The 23,016-nt window shown below is 44.7% G+C and overlaps 1 protein-coding gene across 1 annotated transcript in view; it reads left to right on the top strand.

Moving 5' to 3' along the window:
• mapkap1 (MAPK associated protein 1) overlaps positions 1-23,016 on the top strand; it is a 155,888-nt gene that overhangs the window by 98,162 nt on the left and 34,710 nt on the right. The window contains 1 exon segment of the mRNA XM_084324727.1: positions 10,578-10,718. Within this exon segment, the coding sequence (XP_084180853.1) occupies positions 10,578-10,718 (141 nt within the window).

Raw genomic sequence — 23,016 nt, forward strand, 5'->3', positions numbered from 1 at the left:
ATCCACCTGGAGAGAGCGGGAGATGGAGCTCCACTCACTCCCAGGCGTTAATATGCGCCGAAGCTACTTCCCACCCACGGTGAGGCCAGAGACATGTAAAATGGACTTACACGTCTTCAGTGACGCCTCAGAGGTCGCATACGGATCAGTAGCCTACTTGCGGGCCCAAGAAAAGGGGGGAGAGATCTACACAGCATTTGTCCTCGCCCGCTCGAGAATAGCCCCACGCAAGCAACAATCTATCCCACGCCTAGAGCTCTGCGCAGCCCTAGCCGGAGCGCACCTAGCCACGCTCATCCAACGTGAGCTCACCATACCGGTGTCTAGAACAATCCTGTGGTCAGATTCCACGACAGTACTCGCCTGGATCAAATCGGACTCATGCAAGTACAAAGTCTTCGCGGGAGTCAGAGTCACCGAGATTCAAGACTTAACCGAAGAGTTAACCGGAGAAACAGAGTGGCGCTACGTTGATACAAAACAGAACCCAGCTGACGTCATCACCCAGGGGATGCCCCTGGATGACCTCACCCGTCGCAATGTCTACAGTGACGGCCCCGCATTCCTAAGACTCCCGGAAGGACAGTGGCCCATGCCTATCCCGAGGGAAGCCAGTCAGGAGGAGGCTGAGAATAAGAAGCCTGTGTTCTGTGGATTGAGCACTGTTATCTCCGCAGACCCCAACACACTCCTGCTGGGGCGGCTAGATCCCGCGTTACCCCAGACAATGTACCGGCCTGAAGAAGCGAACGGCCGACGAATGTGGAGGTACAGCCAAGTATTAGCCGACAAGTTTTGGAGCAGTTTCCTACTGCACTACCTACCGTCTCTACAGACCCGCCAGAAGTGGGTAAAGGAGAGAGACAATTTGACAGAAGGAACAGTCGTCATGATTATTGATCAATCACTGCCCAGAGCTATGTGGCCGGCCGGCCGCGTAAGCAAAGTGATCACCGGTGCCGACGGCAAGGTCCGAGCAGCTGAAGTGCTTGTCCAGGGTCGCACTTACACCCGCCCCGTGGCGAGGCTCATAGAACTGCCCCGACTCCCAGACACAATCGATGATGACCAGACCCTATAACCCTATGACTTTGTGAAGTTGACTGACCCCTACAGCATACCCTTATGTGTAAATAGACAACGCGATTAATCTGTCTCTGCTTAACTGATTAGGTCTGGGACCAATCAGGGGGTGGCTGTTGTGAAGGGCCAGATTAAACCGAATATATATATTTATTTATATATATATATTTAATTGTATTTGTATATTCTCTAATATTCCCTGATATCCCTTGTATATTCCTTGTACAATATGCATTGAATATCCATTCTAGCCTACTGAACATCCCATAATAGTCTCCATTCGACTATTGGTCGAGACCTTGGTGCCAGGCTGCCATACCCCCCAGACCCAGTTCAAACGTACCGCTCAACATGTACGAACAAGTCCTAGTTCCGCGTAGGAATCTGGCTACCGCACCACTAATGGGACTATTTGTTCATAGTGCGTATATATACTGCGCTACTAAAGTAGGACTTCCTTTTCAGTCCAGTTTCTTACCCTCCAATAGAGTCACAGACGTAAAGCCTCCCCGCGACGCCACGTGTGGGAGTAAGGCCAAGTTCGGCTTACCATCGGTATTGAGACATCGTGTATATTAATATTTGAATAGTCATATTTGGCACTATATCGTCGAGTTGGACGTAGTCTATTAAGCTAATAATAGTCTGTTAATATATAGTGCTTCGTACGGTGAGAATACTACCGTAGTCAGCACCCCATCGTTTCGGGCAGAAAACTGGCTGCTTATCCAGGCTGATCGACCCCATGTGAGATTGCACCCGAGGAGCCCCAGAGCCGACGAGCGAGTGGACCTGTATACCGGATTATTCTACCGACGACAGCCCGCCTTCCCAGGCACGGATTATGCTTTGTATACGTTGATTATTCCATGGATAAAGACCCCCGACACTGCCGTGTGTTGGAACCCCCCCCCCCCCCCGGAGAGGACGCAAGGTGAGGAGACGCTCTGCAAGACGAGGTCGCTTCACGTCTCTCCTCCGTGGACCGGAGGACGCCGGCCCACAAAGAGTCCATCTGCTTTCATCTGTGGTCCAAGGATCGCCGGCGCATTGAACGGCACTACAGTGGGTTCACCTGGGATACCCTTGGCCGGATGAGGCAGCCGGACTCTACCCCCCCCCCCTTCCTACTCCTGTCGGCTTACAAGCGACCGGATTAACCCCCCCTAGTGTATCCAGTCTATAATCATTAAAGTATCATTGCTGTTATTCCTTAACTATTCCAGGTCGTATATGTACCACCTGCGCCTTCAGAGATTGGACATTCTCTATTGATATACCGACGAATACTCTTGCCATAAAAGTGCATACTAATTCCCATTCATAAATGTGATTGATTTGATTAAGTGCTTGCTCTACACACCATCGCTGTGTAGAAATAAAGACCTATTTCTAATTCGTACATTTGTGTTGGATCCGTTTCATCTACGTGACAGTGTTCATCATAATATATTTATGCCGTGTACTGGGTGGCCGAATATTAAGTACAAAGGTAGTGGTAGTAAGTATCATATCTAGTAATACAGTCAGGGAATTGTACCCCTCAGTTACACTTTGCATCCTCGCCATTTCTGTATGCTCACGTTGCGGTAAAAACCTTAACTAACGTTAGCTGCTAACTAAGCTAACCCAGAAAACGCCCACAGGCACAGGAGAAATACGTTTAGTTTTTGCGGAGTTCCAATAGAGAGGGGGGGGGCTCAGCCCGTATCTCTCTCCCTCTCTCTCTGTATGTTACACTATAAAAACGAACTCGATAGTTGATATATCTTTTTTTTTCTTTTTTTCTTTTTTCACTTTTTCTCCTTTTTCAATTTTTCTCCCATCCCAATTCCACTGTGCCAATTCTTCCCTCCCCTGTCTTGAACGTTGCTCGCATATGCCCCCCACTGGCCGGTTGTAGGGAGGATAGAAGCCTTGCATCACGTGTCCCCTCCGATACACGAGGAGGCAGCCTGTCACATCTTTTCACCTGCCAGCACGGACTCTCATTGGCGAGGTGTAACGTGTGGGAGGCTCACACTACTCCCGCCATTTCCTGTCTCTGCTGTGCCGGCGTCCCCAACCGACCTGTAGGAGTCGCTGTCCACAACGTCCAGATTACCACCCATCGACTTCCACCCGCTAACTCTGCCAATTGAGTTAGTATGACGGCTGGCCCAAGCCGGAGGCAACGCCGACAGGCGGAGTCGAACCCGGTGTCTCTTGCGTTGGTGACGAGTGCAATGTCCGCTGCGCCGCCTAGTTGATATATTTTTCATATATATTTGATATTTGAAATATTTCACTTCATTAGCCAAAATATTGTTAAAGGAAAACTCCAACATTTTGGGAAATTTGCCATCTACCCTGGAGTTAGACAAGAAGATACTGTACATACCTTTTTTCTTCTCTGTGCATGCAGTAGGAGTAGGAAGACGCGCACCGTTAGCCTAGCTTAGCGTCAGTCACTGGAAGTAGGTTCCTCCATTAGCCTAGTTCCCAATGTCTTCCTACTCCTACTGCATGCACAGAGAAGAAAAAGGTACCGGTATGTATCTTCTTGTCTAACTCCAAATAAGCTAATTTCCCAAAATGTTGTAGTGTTCCTTTAAATCATTAAGTTTGCTATAAGCAAAATCAATGCAAAATCATCCACCGAGCTCACTGGACTCCAATGAGACTATCCAGAATTTACAAAAGTGTGAAACCTAACTGTCCACGATGTAATCGGTCCCCAGCAAACCACATGCACATGTTTTGGAGCTGTCCATCCCTAGTGGACCTTTGGAAAAACATATTCAATACACTCTCTGAAATATGCAGTACTCAGGTGGAACCAGATCCTTTGACTGCGCTATTTATTTGGTGTTTCCTCACCCTTATTACAACTGACAAATACTAACAAAGAGGTCTTGGCCTTTGTTACTTTGTTAGCGAGACGGTTAATCCTACTTCAGTGGAAATCCTCCTCACCCCCTTCCCATGCCATTTGGGTTAAATCTATTCTTAACTGTTAAACTAGAAAAAATCCGACACACACTCCGAGGATCTACAGACAAGTTCTTTTCTATGTGGGCTCCCTTCTTTTCCTATGTTGAGAGGACCCACCTTCCCATAGTCCCAGACTGATACTCACTCACACAATACCCTTGGTACAGTACTCACCCATCCCTCCCCTTCAAACTTTCTCCTTTGATGCACCAAATCAACACCAGAGTTGGTTGACATATGAATTGCTGTACTCACTTTTTCAAAGGTATCGCCTTATTTAAAAAATAAAACTAATTTACTTTTTATTTTTTAATTATTATTATATACTTTATTTTTACTTTATTATGATTATTATTATTATATATATATCCTTTTCTTTTATATATTTCTTATTACCAACACTATAAATCTCTCTCTGAAACTGTCTGTTTTTCTGCATGTCACTTTGTCTTGATGTCTGCTGTTCTTTGTATTCTGTTTTTGTGTTTCAAATACCGGTAGAACATTTTCAAGTACATATAATTTGTAAATGTTGGTTGCACTGGAAAAAAAAACAATAAACAGACATATAAAAAAAAAGTTTGCTATAAGCTATTCTCCCTCTCTCTTGTGTGCGTGTATACTATAGGCTACTTTTTTTTCTTTTTCTTTTTACATGGATTAGGCTAATTAGCTTTAACAATCCTGATTCCTGAGCCTATTTTATTCAAAAGGAAGATATTGATTTAAATATGTATATAGCCTATATATACCAAATATATATATCGTATCTCCTGTGCTGGCACAAGCACTACCATAGCGTGGAGTGGAGAGATAACACACAATACATAATTATAATAATGCATGGAGATATACTAAAAAGCTATTTATAATTTCAGGCCAGTAAAAAATCTCTTAGGCTGGTAGTTTTTTCAATCTAAAAGCTAAAAAGTAAATTTTGTTCACTGTTTTTCAGCATTTAGCTACAGGCATGGATACATTGTATGTAATGATAAACAATGTCATAGTAATGGGCGGGTGTTATATTATTTCAAGATAATAAAGTAGCTATAATGAGTCAATAGATAAAAAGCAGTAATGGCATGTATGTTACTCACCCTACTCATGTACAGTAGGCATCCACACTACACAGCATTTACAGACATAAATAAACTTCATGGCTCATCTCCTACTCTGGGTATTCAGTAGGTGGTGTCAAAGAGGCAACTACCCATGTGACCTGAGGATACTAGTAAAAAAATATATATATTCAATTGCAAATAGAATCAATTGTTTTTCTGGTAAATTAATCGTTTAGATTAATCGATAACAAAATAATTGTTAGTTGCAGCCCTAAAGATACTAATTTCCTCTCTGTGCGTTCAGTAGAAAGCTATCCGGCTGCAAGCTAGCCTAGCTTAGCACAAATGAATGGAAGCTGAAAGTGCAGAGAGGAAATTGGTATGTATCTTTTCTAGTGCTGTCAATCGATTAAAATATTTAATCTGATTAATCGCATGATTGTCCATAGTTAACTCGCGATTAATCACAAATTAATCGCATTTTTATTTTATAAATTTTTGTATCTACCTTAACACATTGACTGCTACAGAGATTAGACGGGCCCACTCTATAAGGCCATCTTATCATAACAAGGTTTAACTATGCATGGGTAGTCTCGCGTGATGCAATATGAATATGATTTCAGATCGCTAAAAAAAATAAAATTAAAAAAATCCGAGAAATCTCGTGAGTGGCTTTCAACGAGATATTAATAATTCCGAGAAAACTCGTGAGTGGCATAGAAAGTGTTAACAATTGTATGTATTGAGCTGTACTGTACCCATTCTGCAATCTGTTAATAAACTTTTCAATCAATCAATCAATCAATCAGTGAAGTCTAGTAAAAAATAAAAAAGAAAGTAAAAAGATATTTGCAAAAGTTAACCACGAGTTAAAAAAAATAGTGGCGTTAATGGAATTGTGCGTTAATACCGCGTTAACTTTGACAGCCTTAATCTTTTCGTCTGACTCTGGAGAAGATGGTAAGCGCATTTCCCATAATGATGGTGTGTTACTTAAGTCCTGAATGCCATAACTGTCTTAAAGGGGAACTATTTTACTATTTCTTTCACTATTTGGGCACTTTTACACAATTCCTATGAGTCTATGGAACACCTCTGTAATATTTTTTATTTTTTTATTCATTGTTTTGTATTTCTAATCAAGTCCTCAAAAACAGCATTTTTCTACCTCAAGATCTCGAGCCGTTTTGAGCCTGGGCTCCAACCACTGTGTGCAGCTCATCATGTACCTCGCCATTATCATGCAGCGGTGTCTCTCTGACATCACAAATCAGCACATTTTCAGATGACTCAGTTCAGTTAGGGTGAATATTGTGAGAGGAGAATTGGAAGAATGCGCCAATATGAGAATTAGAGACATAGATCATATTAATATAAGTTCACATAGCTAGGAAACAATGCTAAACACTCAAAAAGGCAATTTATAAGATGGTTCCCCTTTAATAGTTGAGGAGATACCAGTGGAGAAAATAAAAGCCTATTATCAGAATAATATCTGCTCATCACTAACTTCCAGTGAATTAAATAGTACAGTTATGCTAAAACATTTTCCTGCATGCTCCTGGAACACTCTTAAAGACCAATTTTTCCGCATTATCTTTATCTTTATTTTCCTTTTCTGACAGGACTGACATACATAAATTGACATACATAAAATGACATACATAAACAGGGCTGTACAGTGCGACATATATGTCGCACGTGCGACACTGACGTCAGTCTGTGCGATGAAAGGATTGACTTCAATAGCACTGGTGCGATGGCCCGTGCCTGGCGGAAAAAAGGTAAATTGAATGGGCCACGGCGCCACGCTATCCACTTGGTACTTGTAGTCTTGTGCGATTAAATACAATGTCCCTTCTGCGTAAGACTCCATATATCAAACACCAAATCCCATAATCCCTAGCGAACAATATCCCCGCGAGTTGCGAGCAGTGACTCATATCCGCTCGGCTCAGCTCACAACACAGCAGGTGAGCAGGACTCGTCTCAGCAGCAGACAGTAGCGTTTGGAACGCGGACATTGAAACAGAGCTAGTGGATAGTGTTGTCGCGACCCAAAACAAATCCCTGCTGTTTTATTCGGCAACGGGTCAAATGCATATAACATGCTTTGCAATCCTCGCGTCATAAAGTCCGAAATGAACGTTACGTTAGCATGAGCTAACAACAAGCTGTTCATAGCCATATAGAGAGAACAGCAGACGGGCAGAGTGAGGAGGAGGGGGCAGACATTCTCCCTTCTCTGTGTGTGTGTGTGTGTGCGTTTGGAAAGATCACATGAAGTCAGACGAGTATATTATATTGATAGTAAATGTACTGAGGGTGGACAGATAATGTTGATATTTAAACATAAAAAATACAATACAAAATAAATGTATTCATGATCATGCAACATAAAACGGTTGCGTGTTGTGAGTTCCAAAACATTTAACTTAAAGTTTAAAGCTCAATATATCAAAACGTGGCACTTTACAGTGAACAGGAGGTCTATGTGTATTAAAAACAATAGATTGTTTTTCCTTTAAAAGTCTGGAAGAGGTCAAAAATAAAAATGTCAAATGATATTTCCGTTGCCTTTTTTGAGTTGATCTAAATGTTACTGATTGTGTTAAATGGGCTTATGTTATGATATCGTCTCATATCGATTGCAGGCACCTGCATCGTATCATATCGTGGCATATATCAGCAAATATCGTATTGTTGTCCAAAGAATCTATATCGTATCGTATCGTGATGAAACTGGTGATTCCCACCCCTAGTAGAGTCCATACACCCAACACCAAATCCCATAATTCCTTACACGTAACGTGTCTGGCTGTGTGACGTCAACTTGTCAGCATAAAATGACAGCCAAACATGGCACTGCAACTAAATAACACAAATACAATAGGCACATTTGTGACTGTTACAAATATAACACATTTTATACTTGTGCTACAAGATTTTGGCCTGTGCTACAAAACGATCAACCTCTGTAGCACCAGTGCTATGTGCAAAAAAAGTTAACGTACAGCCCTGATAAATGACGTGAACAGGTGTCACCCGGTGATGACCCATAACAATGAATCAATATGTTAAGATAAAGTAATGGCAATATATGCAATACATATTTAAAAAATAAAATGATAATAATGATAATAATGATAATAATAATAATAATAATAATAATAATAATAATAATAATAATAATAATAATAATAATAATAATAATAATAATAATAATAATAATAATAATAATAATAGTAAATACAAAATAAAGAAATGTTTGCACAATAAAAGCATGCTATATCTCTTATATAATAGAAAAAAGATTATATATATTGTATATCAATCATTTACCGTTCATTGACTCCAAATGAATGGCCTGTTTGTACTGTGGATGGATCGGATCGGTACCCAGTACAGACGAAACAGAGAGCTTCCAGGTCAGGGGTCAGGAACTGTTTTTCATTTTTATCAGTTACACATTTTGAAAGGGTCACAGCAAAGTTTACACTTTGATGTATTACAAATGTTCACATTATATATATACATTTTAATAAATAATAATAATGAATAAATACTTTTTTTACTGTACTGAAAAACGCACTGGAAACAGAAGTTACAGTACAATACCATCTGTTTATTGTCCTGCAGGAATTCTCCATACAGCTAAATAATAGTGCATGTCATTGACAACAGTAGGCATTAGGCAACATAAAAACATTCACCAGTCATCAGTCCAGTCAGTCTTTATGTACTAAAGTTACATATTCTGCTATCTAACATGATAGCTAGCTACAGTACCAGCCACTTGAAAATGAGCCAACTGATGGACTTGACCTAAAAATGACGCGGGTCATAATTAAAAACCAAATTGCTGCCAATCATATTAACCCAGAGAAGATAAGAGAAGTTTTTTTTTTTTTTTAAAGGTTAATATTATATGACAATTATCCATTAATAATGATTAGCTATGATATGTAGCCTGATTTTACAAAGTTTGTATTTTCCTGTGAACTATTGAAAGTTGGTGAGCCATATGGTATCTGGGAAAGAGCCATAAATGGCTCCCGAGTCCTAGGTTCCCTTCCCCTGTTCTATAAGATCCGATGTATTTTGTATTGTCATTGTACACAAGGCAATTGAAATGTGTCTTTCCGCATATCCCTCCTAGTTACATACAAACACAGTCCCCCACACATTTCATCAGAGAGGTCAAGAGTGTAGGGTCTCCTGCAGTGCAGCGTCCCTGAAGCAGTTTTGGGGTTCGGTGCCTTGCTCAAGGGCTCTTAGGCAGAGATGGTGGGCACGTATATATAATACCAGCCACCCTTCAGTCGCCAGCTCACAACTGGAATACACCCTCCTGTTGGGGGCCGGGGATTGAACCAGCAACCTTTCTGTTACTGGCCAGCCTCTTTACCTCTTGGCCATCCTGTTTCTTCTATGCGATTTATTTTAATCAGAAACAGATGCGGTCAGGTAAGTTGATGAAACGACATAACTGGACTCTTTCTTTCGGCAGACATCCGCCAAACTCACCAGACTTTCACCGTTTTCCTTCTCTTTGTGCGGTTAGGGGCCAGGCTACCAGCTCTACCCCACCGGCACCCTGCCGTTATTAATCAGATTCTACAGATGGCTACACTCGGCCGACTCCAGTTGATAACCAGAGGAGAGTTGTAGACGAGAGGTTATTTCTCACCTACAACGAGGAAGAGCTCGGGAGCGTAGATAATATATTTGTGTGTGCGTTTTAACGTGCTGCAGACTCCGGGCACTGGTTGGGAACGAGCTGGTGTTTTCTCTCTGCCTTAATGTTTTAATTACTTATTGAAAGGGGCCCTGCTGAAATATGTAGGGGATCTCGTCCTGTTTGCACTCAGGCCCGTACAGTTACTGTACGCTGTCGCTCCGTTTCTCATTCCACTTCTCCCCCACCCCCTGTTTTGTTGCTCTCTCCCTCCTTTGTTTGTCTCAGAATTACAATCAGGGGCACTTTGTTTGCCAAGTACAATGAGCCCCAGTTATCAATATTTTTTCCATATGTGCGTGAGACAGTTGAAAGTTAAAAGATCAAAGATCAAATGTGCCACAATTTACTTAAAGCACAAAATGTACATAGCTGTTTATTTTACTGTAATCAGATTTTCTTTTGATTTTAGTGTATATTTATAAAGCTCTCCATACAGGTTTTTGTGTATTTTTCTCAAAAGAACAAAGTCGTTGGGATTTAAAAAATCAACTTGATTCAAATGAAACAATTTATTTACGATTATCTTTTTTATTTCTGCCCTATTTTTATAGCATTGACACAAGTGACACACCTCTCTCTCTCTCTCTGTCTCTCTCTCTCTCTGTCTCTATCTTGCTATCTATTTTTCTCTATCACTATTTCTCTATCTATCTCTCGCAATCTCTCTATTTCTCTCTTTATCTCTCTCTCTCTCTCTCTCTCTCTCTCTCTCCTAGGTTCCAGGGGTGAGGAGAGTTCTGAGGAGGATCCTCCCATCGACATCACAACGGTTCAGGACATGCTGAGCAGCCACCACTACAAGTCCTTCAAGATCAGCATGATCCACAAACTGCGCTTCACCACAGACGTGCAGCTAGGTACTGACTTGCACTTCAATTTCACCTACCATTGACTTGTTCTGACCTTCCCACAAAACGATCGTGCGGAGAATCTTTGATGTCGGTGAACCAAAGATGAAGATTTACCAAAGTTCCCCATGTTGGGGCATAGTACAAATGCTAACATTGGTCAGGGTTCACACATGCCTCGATTATCACAAATCGATTACCTTGTCCAGTAACCCCCCCAACCCCAACCGCCTTCCAAAGTATCCACAGGTTATTAAAAGAGATACTTCCAAGGTGAAACATCTGGCCGATGCTGCAGCAAATTGCCCGTCTCTTAACTTTAATGGTTTTCCAAGGTAGTTCTGTTTCCAATTAGTTAAGGGAAAATGGGGGTTGATGCAGGGGAGGGGGGGGGGAGCTTTAGCCCAGGTTAGGTTTCAGCCGAAGACCCCGTGGTACGACTGGAGCCAGAAACACAATCCCTCCAATCAGCATCGTCACAGGTCAGCCGCAGGCCAGCGAGGTCACTTCCCGAATGCAGCATCCATCTTGTTGTTTACAGAAAGGTGCCCATGGTAACTGGCCCGGCCCTGCCCCCCTGGTTGATGGAGTGGTGGCGTAATGAGAACTAATTCAGACCAGCAGGAGACGGAGAAGGAGAGCCATGAAGAGCTTGATTCTTCTTTTGTCTTTCCTATTATTTGTAGGCTACTGTTATTTTTAGGGACTTATTCTTAGGCCTTCTGCGCACTTGTCCCTCGGTACTCCTCATATTGGCTACTTGATATGCTGGTGATAGAGGAACTTAAAGGACCATACCAGTCTTTTTGACACGTGGGTTCCGGGTCATCATTTCTTTGATATAGAAATCAATGCTACTCTTCTTTTTTCATAATCGTTTACCATTACAAGTTATTTTCTGCCCGATTCACCACTGTTATATATTAGATTAAATCAGATTAAATTCAAATGTATTGTCATCATACAGCACAAGTAAAGTACAATGAAAATAAGTTTGGCATCCAACCAGAGTGCAAATGTAACAGTAAAGTGCAATAGTAATATACAATGTGCAGGTGATTAAACTGGGTATAAAATATATAAATTAGTACTACTGAGTAATAGTGCTAATCAGATATATGTACAGGGTTAAAGTATTAATATGTACAGTGATACAGGTATAAAGACACTATGGTAGTAACAAGTCATACTGGCCAGCAGTGTAACTAGTAAGAGTATGTAAGGGATATGTACAGATATAGATATAGTATCTATCTACATAATTTATATGTAAAAAGGATTATATGCAGGTATGTACAGACAGATGTGTATATATAGTTCATTATCAGCGCAATCCATGCTGTTCCTCATACTAGCGCCGGACAGTTAGCCACAAACCAATGCAAAGTCAATGGGGTCAAGCTTCTGTATGTAGAAACTGACTGAGGCTCTCTGAAATGTACTTCACAGGGCACACAAAGTGGATTTCAGTCAGCTTGTACAGACATTAGCTTGATCACATTGACTTTGCTTTGGTTTGTGGCTGAGGAGCCAGCGCTAGTATGAGGAACAGCATGGATTGTGCTTAGAATTAACTCATTAGTCAAATATACCCGCAAGCAGGGATGTGGGGGCCAAGCAGGCATACCTTTGTAGACATTGGTGTGTACAGATTATGTGTACCAAGTTACATGCAGATTGGTGAAAATATGTAGGAGTAGTAGCATTTTAAGTGTTTTTCACAGGAAAATGACATCATTGAGGGCGGTGAATTTGGCTTGAGCCAAGGAATTCAACGGGACCTCGTTTTCTTTTTTTAAATGGATGAAGTTGTGCACGGGGCGTAATAATAGTAATGAATCACTACATGGACGGGGCGAGATTCGAACTCTGGACCTACTGTTTTGGAGCTCGACGTGCTGCCAACTGAGCTAAATCTCATCTACTGAATTGAGTTGACCCCGTGGCATCTCAGCCTTCACAGTTGTCTCTCGGTTGAGTGAGAGGGGGGGTGTCGTAGTTTAAATTGGAATAGGGCGAAAAGTACACATAGCATGGCTTAACTATTTGCAGATTCAGAATCCGGACAATCACACGAACATTTTGAAGTGTAATATGCCTTCCTCTCTTCAAATGTGTAGGAGAGGTGACGAGTTAGAAACGCAACATTGATTCTGTCATTTTCTGCTTCAAGTTAGAGCGTGGCTCCATTGGTCTCAATGGAGGGGGGGGGGGTCGTCGTTCAACCTGTCGCAGGGTGAAAAATATACATCAGAGCTTTTAAATTTTTAAATTTTACGAATCCCAAGAGTCATGTGAACGTTTAGAAAATTGTATATGATGAGACAGAGATCACGTGAGGGTCCCTAAACAGTCTGCCAAATATTTTATTATATTAGCTGTCAAAAGTGTATGTATTGGAAAATCAAAAACATAAATCATGCCTGTGTAGACATTGGTCTACAGATTATGTGTACCATGTTTCATGCAGATTGGGGAAAATCTGTAGGAGGAGTAGCATTTTAAGTGTTTTTTTTTTACAAAATGCTAAATAGCGGCAATCCAATATGGCGGCAAATGACTTCATAGGGTGCATACAGTTCTATGGGCTGCCATAGACTCCAATAGCAGCAGAAGAAGAAGAAGAAGAAGAAGAAGAAGAAGAAGAAGAAGAAGAAGAAGAAGAAGAAGAAGAAGAAGAAGAAGAAGAAGAAGAAGAAGAAGAAGAAGAAGAAGAAGAAGAAGAAGAAGAAGAAGAAGAAGAAGAAGAAGAAGAAGAAGAAGAAGAAGAAGAAGAAGAAGAAGAAGAAGAAGAAGAAGAAGAAGAAGAAGAAGAAGAAGAAGAAGAAGAAGAAGAAGAAGAAGAAGAAGAAGAAGAAGAAGAAGAAGAAGAAGAAGAAGAAGAAGAAGAAGAAGAAGAAGAAGAAGAAGAAGAAGAAGAAGAAGAAGAAGAAGAAGAAGAAGAAGAAGAAGAAGAAGAAGAAGAAGAAGAAGAAGAAGAAGAAGAAGAAATGGTACAATCACTCAAGGTGGCCTACGCAGCTTCGACTGCTTGGCCCCCAATGAGAAATAGGGCTAGTGTTACAAAAATCTAAACTATCCCTTTAATCCAGTATCTTGAAAGGGAGAAGATTAATCCTTTCGCAGACACCGTATTACATTACAATGGCAAAACCTTTCAGAAAGCAAGTGATAGAAGATGTTAGCATGGCTTGTGGTGACTTTCTTCCGTTTATGTCAGGCATTCTCAAAGTGCGGCCCTCGGAAATGTTTTCTGGCAGCCCGCAATGAGTTAAGGTGTAAATGCATGCGTTATATTTGGTCTTTTAACCAACCTACAACATCACACTGTACATTGCTTTTAAGAAGGTAAAACTAGTGGGCTAAGCTGTCAAGTTAGGAATCACAGCTTGCTAATATACTGGTGGCGAGACAGATTACAAAACATCTTTGTGTTCTGTTTTTTTTTGGGGCGGCCCTCAATCCAATGTTGGTTCCCTAAATTGGCCCTAAAAGTCATAAAAACTTTGAAAAGCCCTGGTTTATGTGGTGTTTAAGACACATAATTGGAATCTGGAAGACAATGGCAGTGGTAAATCGGCAGAAAACAACTGCAACATTTTTCAGTAACGGTAGAAGATTATGAAAAAAGATGGCAAGAATGACTTGAAACCCACATGTCAAAAAGACTGATCTGGTCTTTTAAGCAACACTACTGTTGCACCTGCTGTACAGTCAGTCACTCGGGATAAATGATTCAAATGTAAACAAAGCCCACAAGGTTCCTTCTAAAGGGCTTCATATCTACTCATGTCACGTTACCGATCCAGATTTAACGCGGGCAGGTTAGATTGCATATGCTCAGATGATAGGCAATTGTAGGTTTAATGATGAAATGCATCTCTTGGCTGTAATATATATACTGTATATATACATTTCAAATGCTTTATTTATAGGTTTTCAGTTCATAAACACAAGTATAGTATAACCCCCCACCCAGCCCAAGGCCATAGTGGAACAAACAAAAAAATATATATATATTATATCCATACATACACTATAATAATAGTCTTATTAATAGTAATTAGGGCTGTCAGTTTATCGCGTTAATTAGATTAATTAATTACACAGCAAATTCTCGAGTTATGAAAATTAACTCAAAATTAATTACAAAAAAAAATGAAATATTTTTTTCCTCATGCATTCCATAAGAACGTAGAATACACATTTACAGACTTGTTTTTATTATGTCCATTTGCATGTTCTTGGTATCTGATTCTAGGGACATCTATGGATCTCAGGGAATGTATTCCCAGTGTCAGAAATACTGTGTCTGTTACTAGGCTTGAGTAAATTGTAATGAACCGAATGAGAATATCAATAAAAAAATTAAAAAAAAAATAAAATAACTGTGAATAACACCATGCTAAAATTGACCAGACCTGAAAAATCTAAGCAAATGAATAAATGGAAGATGATTAAACAGAAGGTTTTGTAGATACAGTACTGAATTCTGCCATCCGGACACATGCCATTTGAAATATGTTAGATTAATTAATTACAAATCCTGTAATTAATTCGATTAATTGTTTTAATCGCCTGACAGCACTAATAGTAATAAAAAATAATTAAATTAAGTATATCTTATTTATTTATTGTTTTCTTTATTATTATATATATAGGCCTATATTTAATCTTTTTTCCTAATAGGGCCGCAGCAGAACTTTTGGACTTGAGCGTATTGACTAATCTCCTAGCTTGGGAGTGTCTCTAGTCAATAATCGAATTCATCCTTTTCATCATGTCGTCCACAGAACGAACCTCGCATTTACACACATAGCCTTCCTCACTTAAGCCCATATTATTGAATCTAAACCCAGACTCATAGCCCTGCGATGTGATTGTGACCAGGGGGGGGGGGGGGTTTAAACCTAGGACCTGTCGAATGTCTCCGGCACAGTCGCCGGTGTTCATCTAAGATACAGGGCTCCTGGGGTTTCGGAGGCGACGTCGGTAGGCGAACATCCCGGCTTAACCAGCCGTCAGATACCTTGGTCGTGTCAGATTAAAACACAGTGGGGGGAGAACGGAGGGAGCAGCGCTAGGTGCCGTTAAGCTGAGCTGACAAACCTTTGAGGGGTTTTACAGGAGTTTGTGGTGGAGGGGATATCGTATTGAAGCCAATCCACTACACACACACACACACACACACACACACACCACACACACACTATCTTTCTATCCCTCTCATCCTTCCCATGGCTCTTATCAAAATGTTACTTTTACATTTGAAAACACTTCTTAAAAAATATTGTTATAATAATTATGTTTTTTTGGGGGACTTTTGCTGTCGAGGGCCCCTAGGGTTCCTTCCTACGAAAGTCTGGGAAACTGGAAAATGTATGTGATCATTTCCAGGTCTTGCAATTTCTCAGTCATTTAACATAATTGTAATATTTGTTGTTAAGAATAATCTTTCTTAACTCATCCAGCGCCATCGCTTAATGAGCCAGGGGGGGGCGCTAGAACGCCATCGCTTTAATCAATGGGGAGACTGCGAGATTTGCGAGTGCTTAAAATATATCTTATATTATAGCTATGGGTCTAATACACCTGTCGATTGTCAGTGAGTTGCTTCCAGTCAACATGCACAAAACAGATTGTTTTTTCATCCGTACATTTCCGTTTTATACCGTTTTGAATATGAGTATAGTTTTGGTGATTCTTAGTAATCCCAGGAAAAGACGCGATAATAGCGTTTTAGTGGAATACACTAAACATGTTGTAATTTTTCGCCTGATTATCGAATCTTCCTGAAATCAACGCTAGATTATCATTATTATCCTTCCTTGTGCATACATGAAATGGCCCTCGTAGCGTGGCGCTCCCCCCACCCCCCCCCAACCTCCTGCACCCAACGGTAAACGGCCACACACACACACACACACAGACAGCTTCGATCGTGGTAGAAAGAAATATCAGATCAACGCAAGATTTTATATTAGAGTCCTTACCTGGTCTCTGATGTAATGCAAAAGAAATAATCCAATTATCTGATCGCCATTCCAAATACTGCTCGCGGAGGTCCGTCCCACATTGCCCGGCATTGCATATGAAGGGGGGGGCAGCATCGCAGATGTAACGTTGTAAACGATAGTCCTGCCGGAGTATTTAAACCCCGCCCGCACAGCTCAGAGCGGCCCAGAAAAGAAACTACACCATTTCTAGTGCAATACCGGCTGGAAGGCGTAGGCGGCGGTATTTGCCCTTGTTGTAATCACAGCAGGGGCCTTCCTCATTCCTCCTCCTCATCATCCCTTAACATCCTCCACACACCTTCTTCACTCCTCCTCATCCTCTCCCACACCCTCGCACGCCGCCGGCTCTCCACTCAACACAGCCTGTCACCCATCCCCTCATCAACACAGCTGTCACTCATCCACCCATCAGCCAGAAAGTACTTCAGCTGGCGGGTCCTGTCTCCTCGTCGTGGGAGTGTTAAACTACCTTCCAAGTAAGAAGACTGAACCTAAGCCTTGCTGTACTCATTGCTATTTCCTGTTCTAACCCTTGTTCTCCGTGTGCCCAGGACCTCCTGTTCCAGTACCTTCCCGTGCTGGCTGATACTGCACAAAGCAGTGCCCCTGCTCTCACCCCCGACACAGCCTGTGTCTACCTTCTCCCGGACTGCACAAGGAATGCACCTGAACTAACCCCCAAGAACATTTCCCCAGGAATGAGACAGACAATGTGAGCATCTTGATGCATACGTCGCTGCCCGGCTAGACGCCCCACCTGTTGTAACCCCATCCGTTGCTTCCCAGCACAGGGAGCCCCATGTACCCGCACCAGAACGTTATGACGGAGACGTCTCGAAGTGTCGAGCCTTTCTTTTCCAATGTTCATTAGCATTCGGGCAACAGCCACACACCTACCAGAGTGATAGGTCCAAAGTCTCCTACTTGTCAGATCTGCTCGCGGGTCCCGCGCTAGAATAAGCAACCGCCCTCCACTTTAGTCGTTCCCCCCTCTGCGATTCATACTCTGCTTATGTCGGCGACATGCGAAAGGTCTTCGACCACCCCACCGGGGGTTCGGACAGCACTGCCGCCTTGTTTACAATCCGCCAAGGTAATCGCAGCGTGAGCGAATATGCAATTGAATTCCGTATCCTAGCAGCAGGTTCCGAGTGGAATGACACGCCGTTACGAGGGGCTTTTCGCCAAGGCCTCAGCGACGTCCTAAAGGATGAATTGGCGTCTAAGGAGAAGCCGTCTTCCCTTAACGAGTTAATTAATTTAGCCAGAGAATTGGACACGCGCGTCCACGAACGCCGCAGTGAAAAGGCTAGCGGCGTCAATAAAGTCCCGCCGCAGAGCCGAAGACTCGGAGCGCGCCGTCAATAGTGTGCCGCCGAAGACTCGGAGCCTATGGAACTCGACCGATCTTGCCTCCCTCTCAGCGAACGCCGTCACAGACTCAGGACGGGGGCATGTTTGTACTGCGGGCAACTCGGCCACTCCATCGCTTCATGCTCGATTCGCCCAAACGACGGGTCTTGACAGTGACGCTGGGCGCATGTACAAGCCTTAATTATGCTCCCAGCTCCGGCCCAAACATGCAATTCAGCGCCACGCTTTGTCACAATGGTCAATCGCTCCCTCTGTCCGCGCTGGTCGATTCAGGCGCAAACGAAAACCTCATTGACGCTGGGGTAGTGTCCCGCTTCCACATTGCCACATTGCCACTGACGTCTTGCCAATTCCCCGCGATGCTCAAGGTCTAAACGGGAGGTTGCTCTCGCGAATAACCCGCCAGACCAAGCCTCTCCGCCTCCAACTCTCAGGGAATCATAGCGAGGACATCCGTTTCCACGTCACTAATTCCCCCCATAATCCCATCGTTCTTGGCATGCCTTGGCTAAAGCTACACAACCCTGTAATAAACTGGCCAACGGGCTCAGTCACGAGCTGGAGTGCTCACTGCCACGCCTCTTGTCTACAGTCAGCTCGTTCGGCACTGGGAGTTGCTGGTTCTCCCGTTCCCAACGAACCTATTGACCTTTCAGCTGTTCCTCCAATTTATCACGATTTAGAGGCTGTTTTTAGTAAACAACAGGCTCTCTCCCTGCCACCTCATCGCCAGTATGACTGTGCTATTGATCTGTTCCCGGGAGCTACGCTCCCCGCTAGTCGCCTGTTTAACCTCTCACGCCCAGAGAGGGAGTCCACGGAGAAATACGTCCACGAGTCCCTGGCCTCAGGCATTATTACCCCCTCCTCCTCTCCTGTCGGTGCAGGGTTCTTTTTTGTTTCCAAGAAGGATGGCTCCCTTCGCCCCTGTATTGATTACCGGGGTCTCAACAACATCACGGTCAAGAACAAGTATCCCCTGCCATTGATTAACTCTGCTTTCGAACCCCTGCAAGGTGCCACCATTTTCACGAAGCTGGACCTCAGAAATGCCTATCACCTTGTCCGTGTCCGGGATGGGGACGAGTGGAAGACGGCCTTTAAGACCCCACTCGGTCACTTCGAGTACAAGGTAATGCCTTTTGGGCTGACCAACGTCCCTGCTGTCTTCCAGGCCCTTGTCAATGACGTTCTCCGTGATGTCCTTAACCGCTCTGTCTTTGTTTATTTGGATGACATTCAGATTTGTTCCCACTCTATGGAGGAGTACGTCCAGCATGTCCACCGGGTCCTCCAACGCCTACTGGAGAACAAGCTGTTCATCAAGGCAGAGAAGTGTGAGTTCCACGTCTCCTCCATCGGGTTCCTCGGCTACATCATAGAGAGCGGCCGGATTCGGGCGGACCCCGAGAAGATCAAGGCGGTGTCCGACTGGCCCCATCCCACCAACGTCAAGCAGCTCCAACGCTTCCTGGGGTTTGCTAACTTCTACCGGCGTTTCATCAGGGACTACAGCCGGGTCGCTGCACCTCTTACCCAACTCACCTCGCCCTCCGTGCCCTTCGTCTGGTCTGACAAGGTGGACTCCGCCTTCGCCAAGCTGCGCCGGCGCTTCACCTCCGCGCCCATCCTCGTCCAGCCGGACGCGTCCCGCCAGTTCGTGGTGGAGGTAGACGCCTCTAGTACTGGAGTAGGGGCGGTCCTCTCCCAACGCTCCGCTCTCGACCAGAGACTGCATCCCTGCGCCTTCTTCTCTCGCCGCCTGACCCCAGCGGAGGTCAACTACGATATTGGGAACCTGGAGCTCCTGGCAGTCAAGCTGGCCCTGGAGGAATGGAGGCACTGGCTGGAGGGCTCAGAGATCCCCTTCCTGGTCTGGACGGACCATAAGAACCTCGCCTACGTCCAGACGGCCAAGCGCCTGAACTCCCGCCAGGCCCGCTGGGTGCTGTTCTTCGCCAGGTTCAATTTCATCCTGACCTACAGGCCGGGCTCCAAGAATACCAAGCCAGACGCCCTCTCCCGGCAGTTTGTCCCCGAAGAGGGTCCCGCGCACCCTGACACTATCCTCCCCTCCTCCTGCTTGGTGGCCGCCGCCACCTGGGAGATCCAGTCCGTCGTCCGGGAGGCCCAGCGTGTCCAGCCTGATCCAGGTAACGGCCCACCTAACTGGCTTTTTGTCCTCGACCTTGTCCGCTCCCAGGTGCTCCAGTGGGTCCACGCCTCCCGGTTCGCCTGTCATCCTGGGATCGACCGTACCCTGTCCCTGCTGAGGCGGCACTTCTGGTGGGTCTCCATCAGGGAGGACACCCGCGCCTTCTTCCTTGCATGCACCGTCTGTGCTCGTGGGAAGGCTTCCCACCGACCACCCGCCGGGCTCTTCCGTCCGCTCCCTGTTCCCGGTCGACCCTGGTCGCACGTTGCCCTGGACTTCGTCACCGGTCTGCCCCTCTCACACGGTAACACAGTCATTCTCACTATCGTTGACCGTTTCTCGAAGGCCGAGCACTTTGTTGCTCTCCCCAAACTCCCCTCTGCTTCAGAATGGTGCTCCACGTCTTCCACCTCCACGGGATCCCGGTGGACATCGTCTCCAACAAGGGGCCCGCAATTCGCCTGGGGGCCACGGTCAGTCTCTCCTCCGGATACCTCCTGCAGACCAGTCGGAGTGGGCCAACCAGGACCTGGGGTCCGCCCTCCGCTGCGTGACGACCCGGGACCCCTCCGGCTCGAGTGTTTTCCTGCCGTGGATTGAGTACGCCCACAACTCTCTGTCCTCCGTGGCCACAGGTCAGTCCCCCTTCGAGTCCTCTCTGGGCTACCAACCCCCACTGTTCCCTGCACAGGAGGAGGAGATCGCTGTTCCGTCGGTGCAGGACCACCTTCGCTGCTGCAGGAGGATATGGGAGGACACGAGGGCTGCGCTGCTTCGCCGACCGCCACCGGACCCCGGCTCCCGACTATCAACCAGGTCAGATGGTTTGGCTCTCGTCCTGGGACCTGCCGCTCAAGTCTGTGTCCCGCAAGCTCACCCCCCGTTTTGTTGGTCCCTATAAAATTATATCCATTATTAACCCCTCAGTCGTCAAACTCCAGCTTCCCTCCATCATGCGCATTCATCCCTCGTTTCTCCCCCAGCTCCGGAGCCTCCCCCTCCGCTGGTCATCGACGACCACCCGGCCTACATAGTCTGGCAGCTGCTGGATGTGCGTCGCCGCGGCCGCGGCTTCCAATACCTCGTTGACTGGGAGGGCTACGGCCCAGAGGAGCGCAGCTGGGTCTCCCGCGGGATGATCCTGGATCCGGACCTCGTCTGGGATTTCCATCAGGCCAACCCTGGCAAGCCCGGGGGGTCGCCAGGAGGCGCCCGTAGAGGGGGGGGGCCTGTTGTAATCACAGCAGGGGCCTTCCTCATTCCTCCTCATCATCCCTTAACATCCTCCACACACCTTCTTCACTCCTCCTCATCCTCTCCCACACCCTCGCACGCCGCCAGCTCTCCACTCAACACAGCTGTCACCCATCCCCTCATCAACACAGCTGTCACTCATCCACCCATCAGCCAGAAAGTACTTCAGCTGGCGGGTCCTGTCTCCTCGTCGTGGGAGTGTTAAACTACCTTCCAAGTAAGAAGACTGAACCTAAGCCTTGCTGTACTCATTGCTATTTCCTGTTCTAACCCTTGTTCTTCGTGTGCCCAGGACCTCCTGTTCCAGTACCTTCCCGTGCTGGCTGATACTGCACAAAGCAGTGCCCCTGCTCTCACCCCCGACACAGCCTGTGTCTACCTTCTCCCGGACTGCACAAGGATTGCACCTGAACTAACCCCCAAGAACATTTTCCATACCTGTCTGTCGCACATTCCATCTGTCAAAACTGTCTGCTTGGGAAACTACATTAAACAACCCTAAACCGCTCCATTCTCTCTCCTCCTGTGTTTGCTATTGGGCTCCGCCAAAATCCCCTCCTCACAGCCCTTTTGCGAGCTCAGACCCATTCCCAATGATAACATCAGGCTGGATGGATGAAAATGAATGGATATAGCTAATAAAAGAAATAACGATTAAAACCCGACTTTTCTCGTGATTGGCGCTGAACGGTTGGCGAGTTAACCCGACTTTTTCCGTGATTGGTGCTGAATGAGTTAACAAACCTTAAAAGTATTTTTCTGGTGGCTCACCAAGTTCAAATCTGTTCTCTCTCCCTGATTACCTGTCGCTCACTGACCTGTCTTAATAAAGCAGAAAGGCCCTAAACTGTATTATTACTGTATTATTATCTTAAACAAGCAGGAAACCGTCCAGACCCACGGCACAACTCGGCGCAGCCACTTGTGGAATGTGAAAGTTGTTTGGTTAATGTTACACTTACTTGCTAATGCTAGCAGCCTATATATCATCCCAATCTTGCACCATCGCTGTCTTTTCAAGTCCATACCGGGCTGTTTTTAAGCTAGCGCAAGTATGTGATCTGAACGTCCGTGACTAAGTGAGTGAGTGGCTGAATGGGTGAGTGAGTGGCTGAATGGGTGAGTGGGTGGGTGAGTGGCTGAGTGGGTGGGTGTGTGGGTGAATGAGTGAGTGGGGCAATGCGCACAACGACCAGGAAGGGAATTGGCATAACGACTAAATTGGGATGGGTGAAAAATACAGAAAGCCAAAAAATAAATAGAATTAAAAAAATGTAAACGCCACAATGAACTTGTGGACATGGGTCCACCATAAATGGTCAGCCTTCAATGTTCCATTAATATACCTCTTTTATAAATTTTTTTTTTTTTTTACAAAATATTTATATATACACTGCTTTGTCATTTATTTATTTATTTTTCCTTCTTTCTTTCGTGGAGGAAGATTTGCTAACTTTTTAAAATCTTTAGCATATCAAAGCATTATTTATTCAGTTTGGGAATATCG

Source organism: Notolepis coatsorum (genome assembly GCF_963971535.1).
Source record: "Notolepis coatsorum genome assembly, chromosome: 11".
NCBI lineage: Eukaryota > Metazoa > Chordata > Actinopteri > Aulopiformes > Paralepididae > Notolepis > Notolepis coatsorum.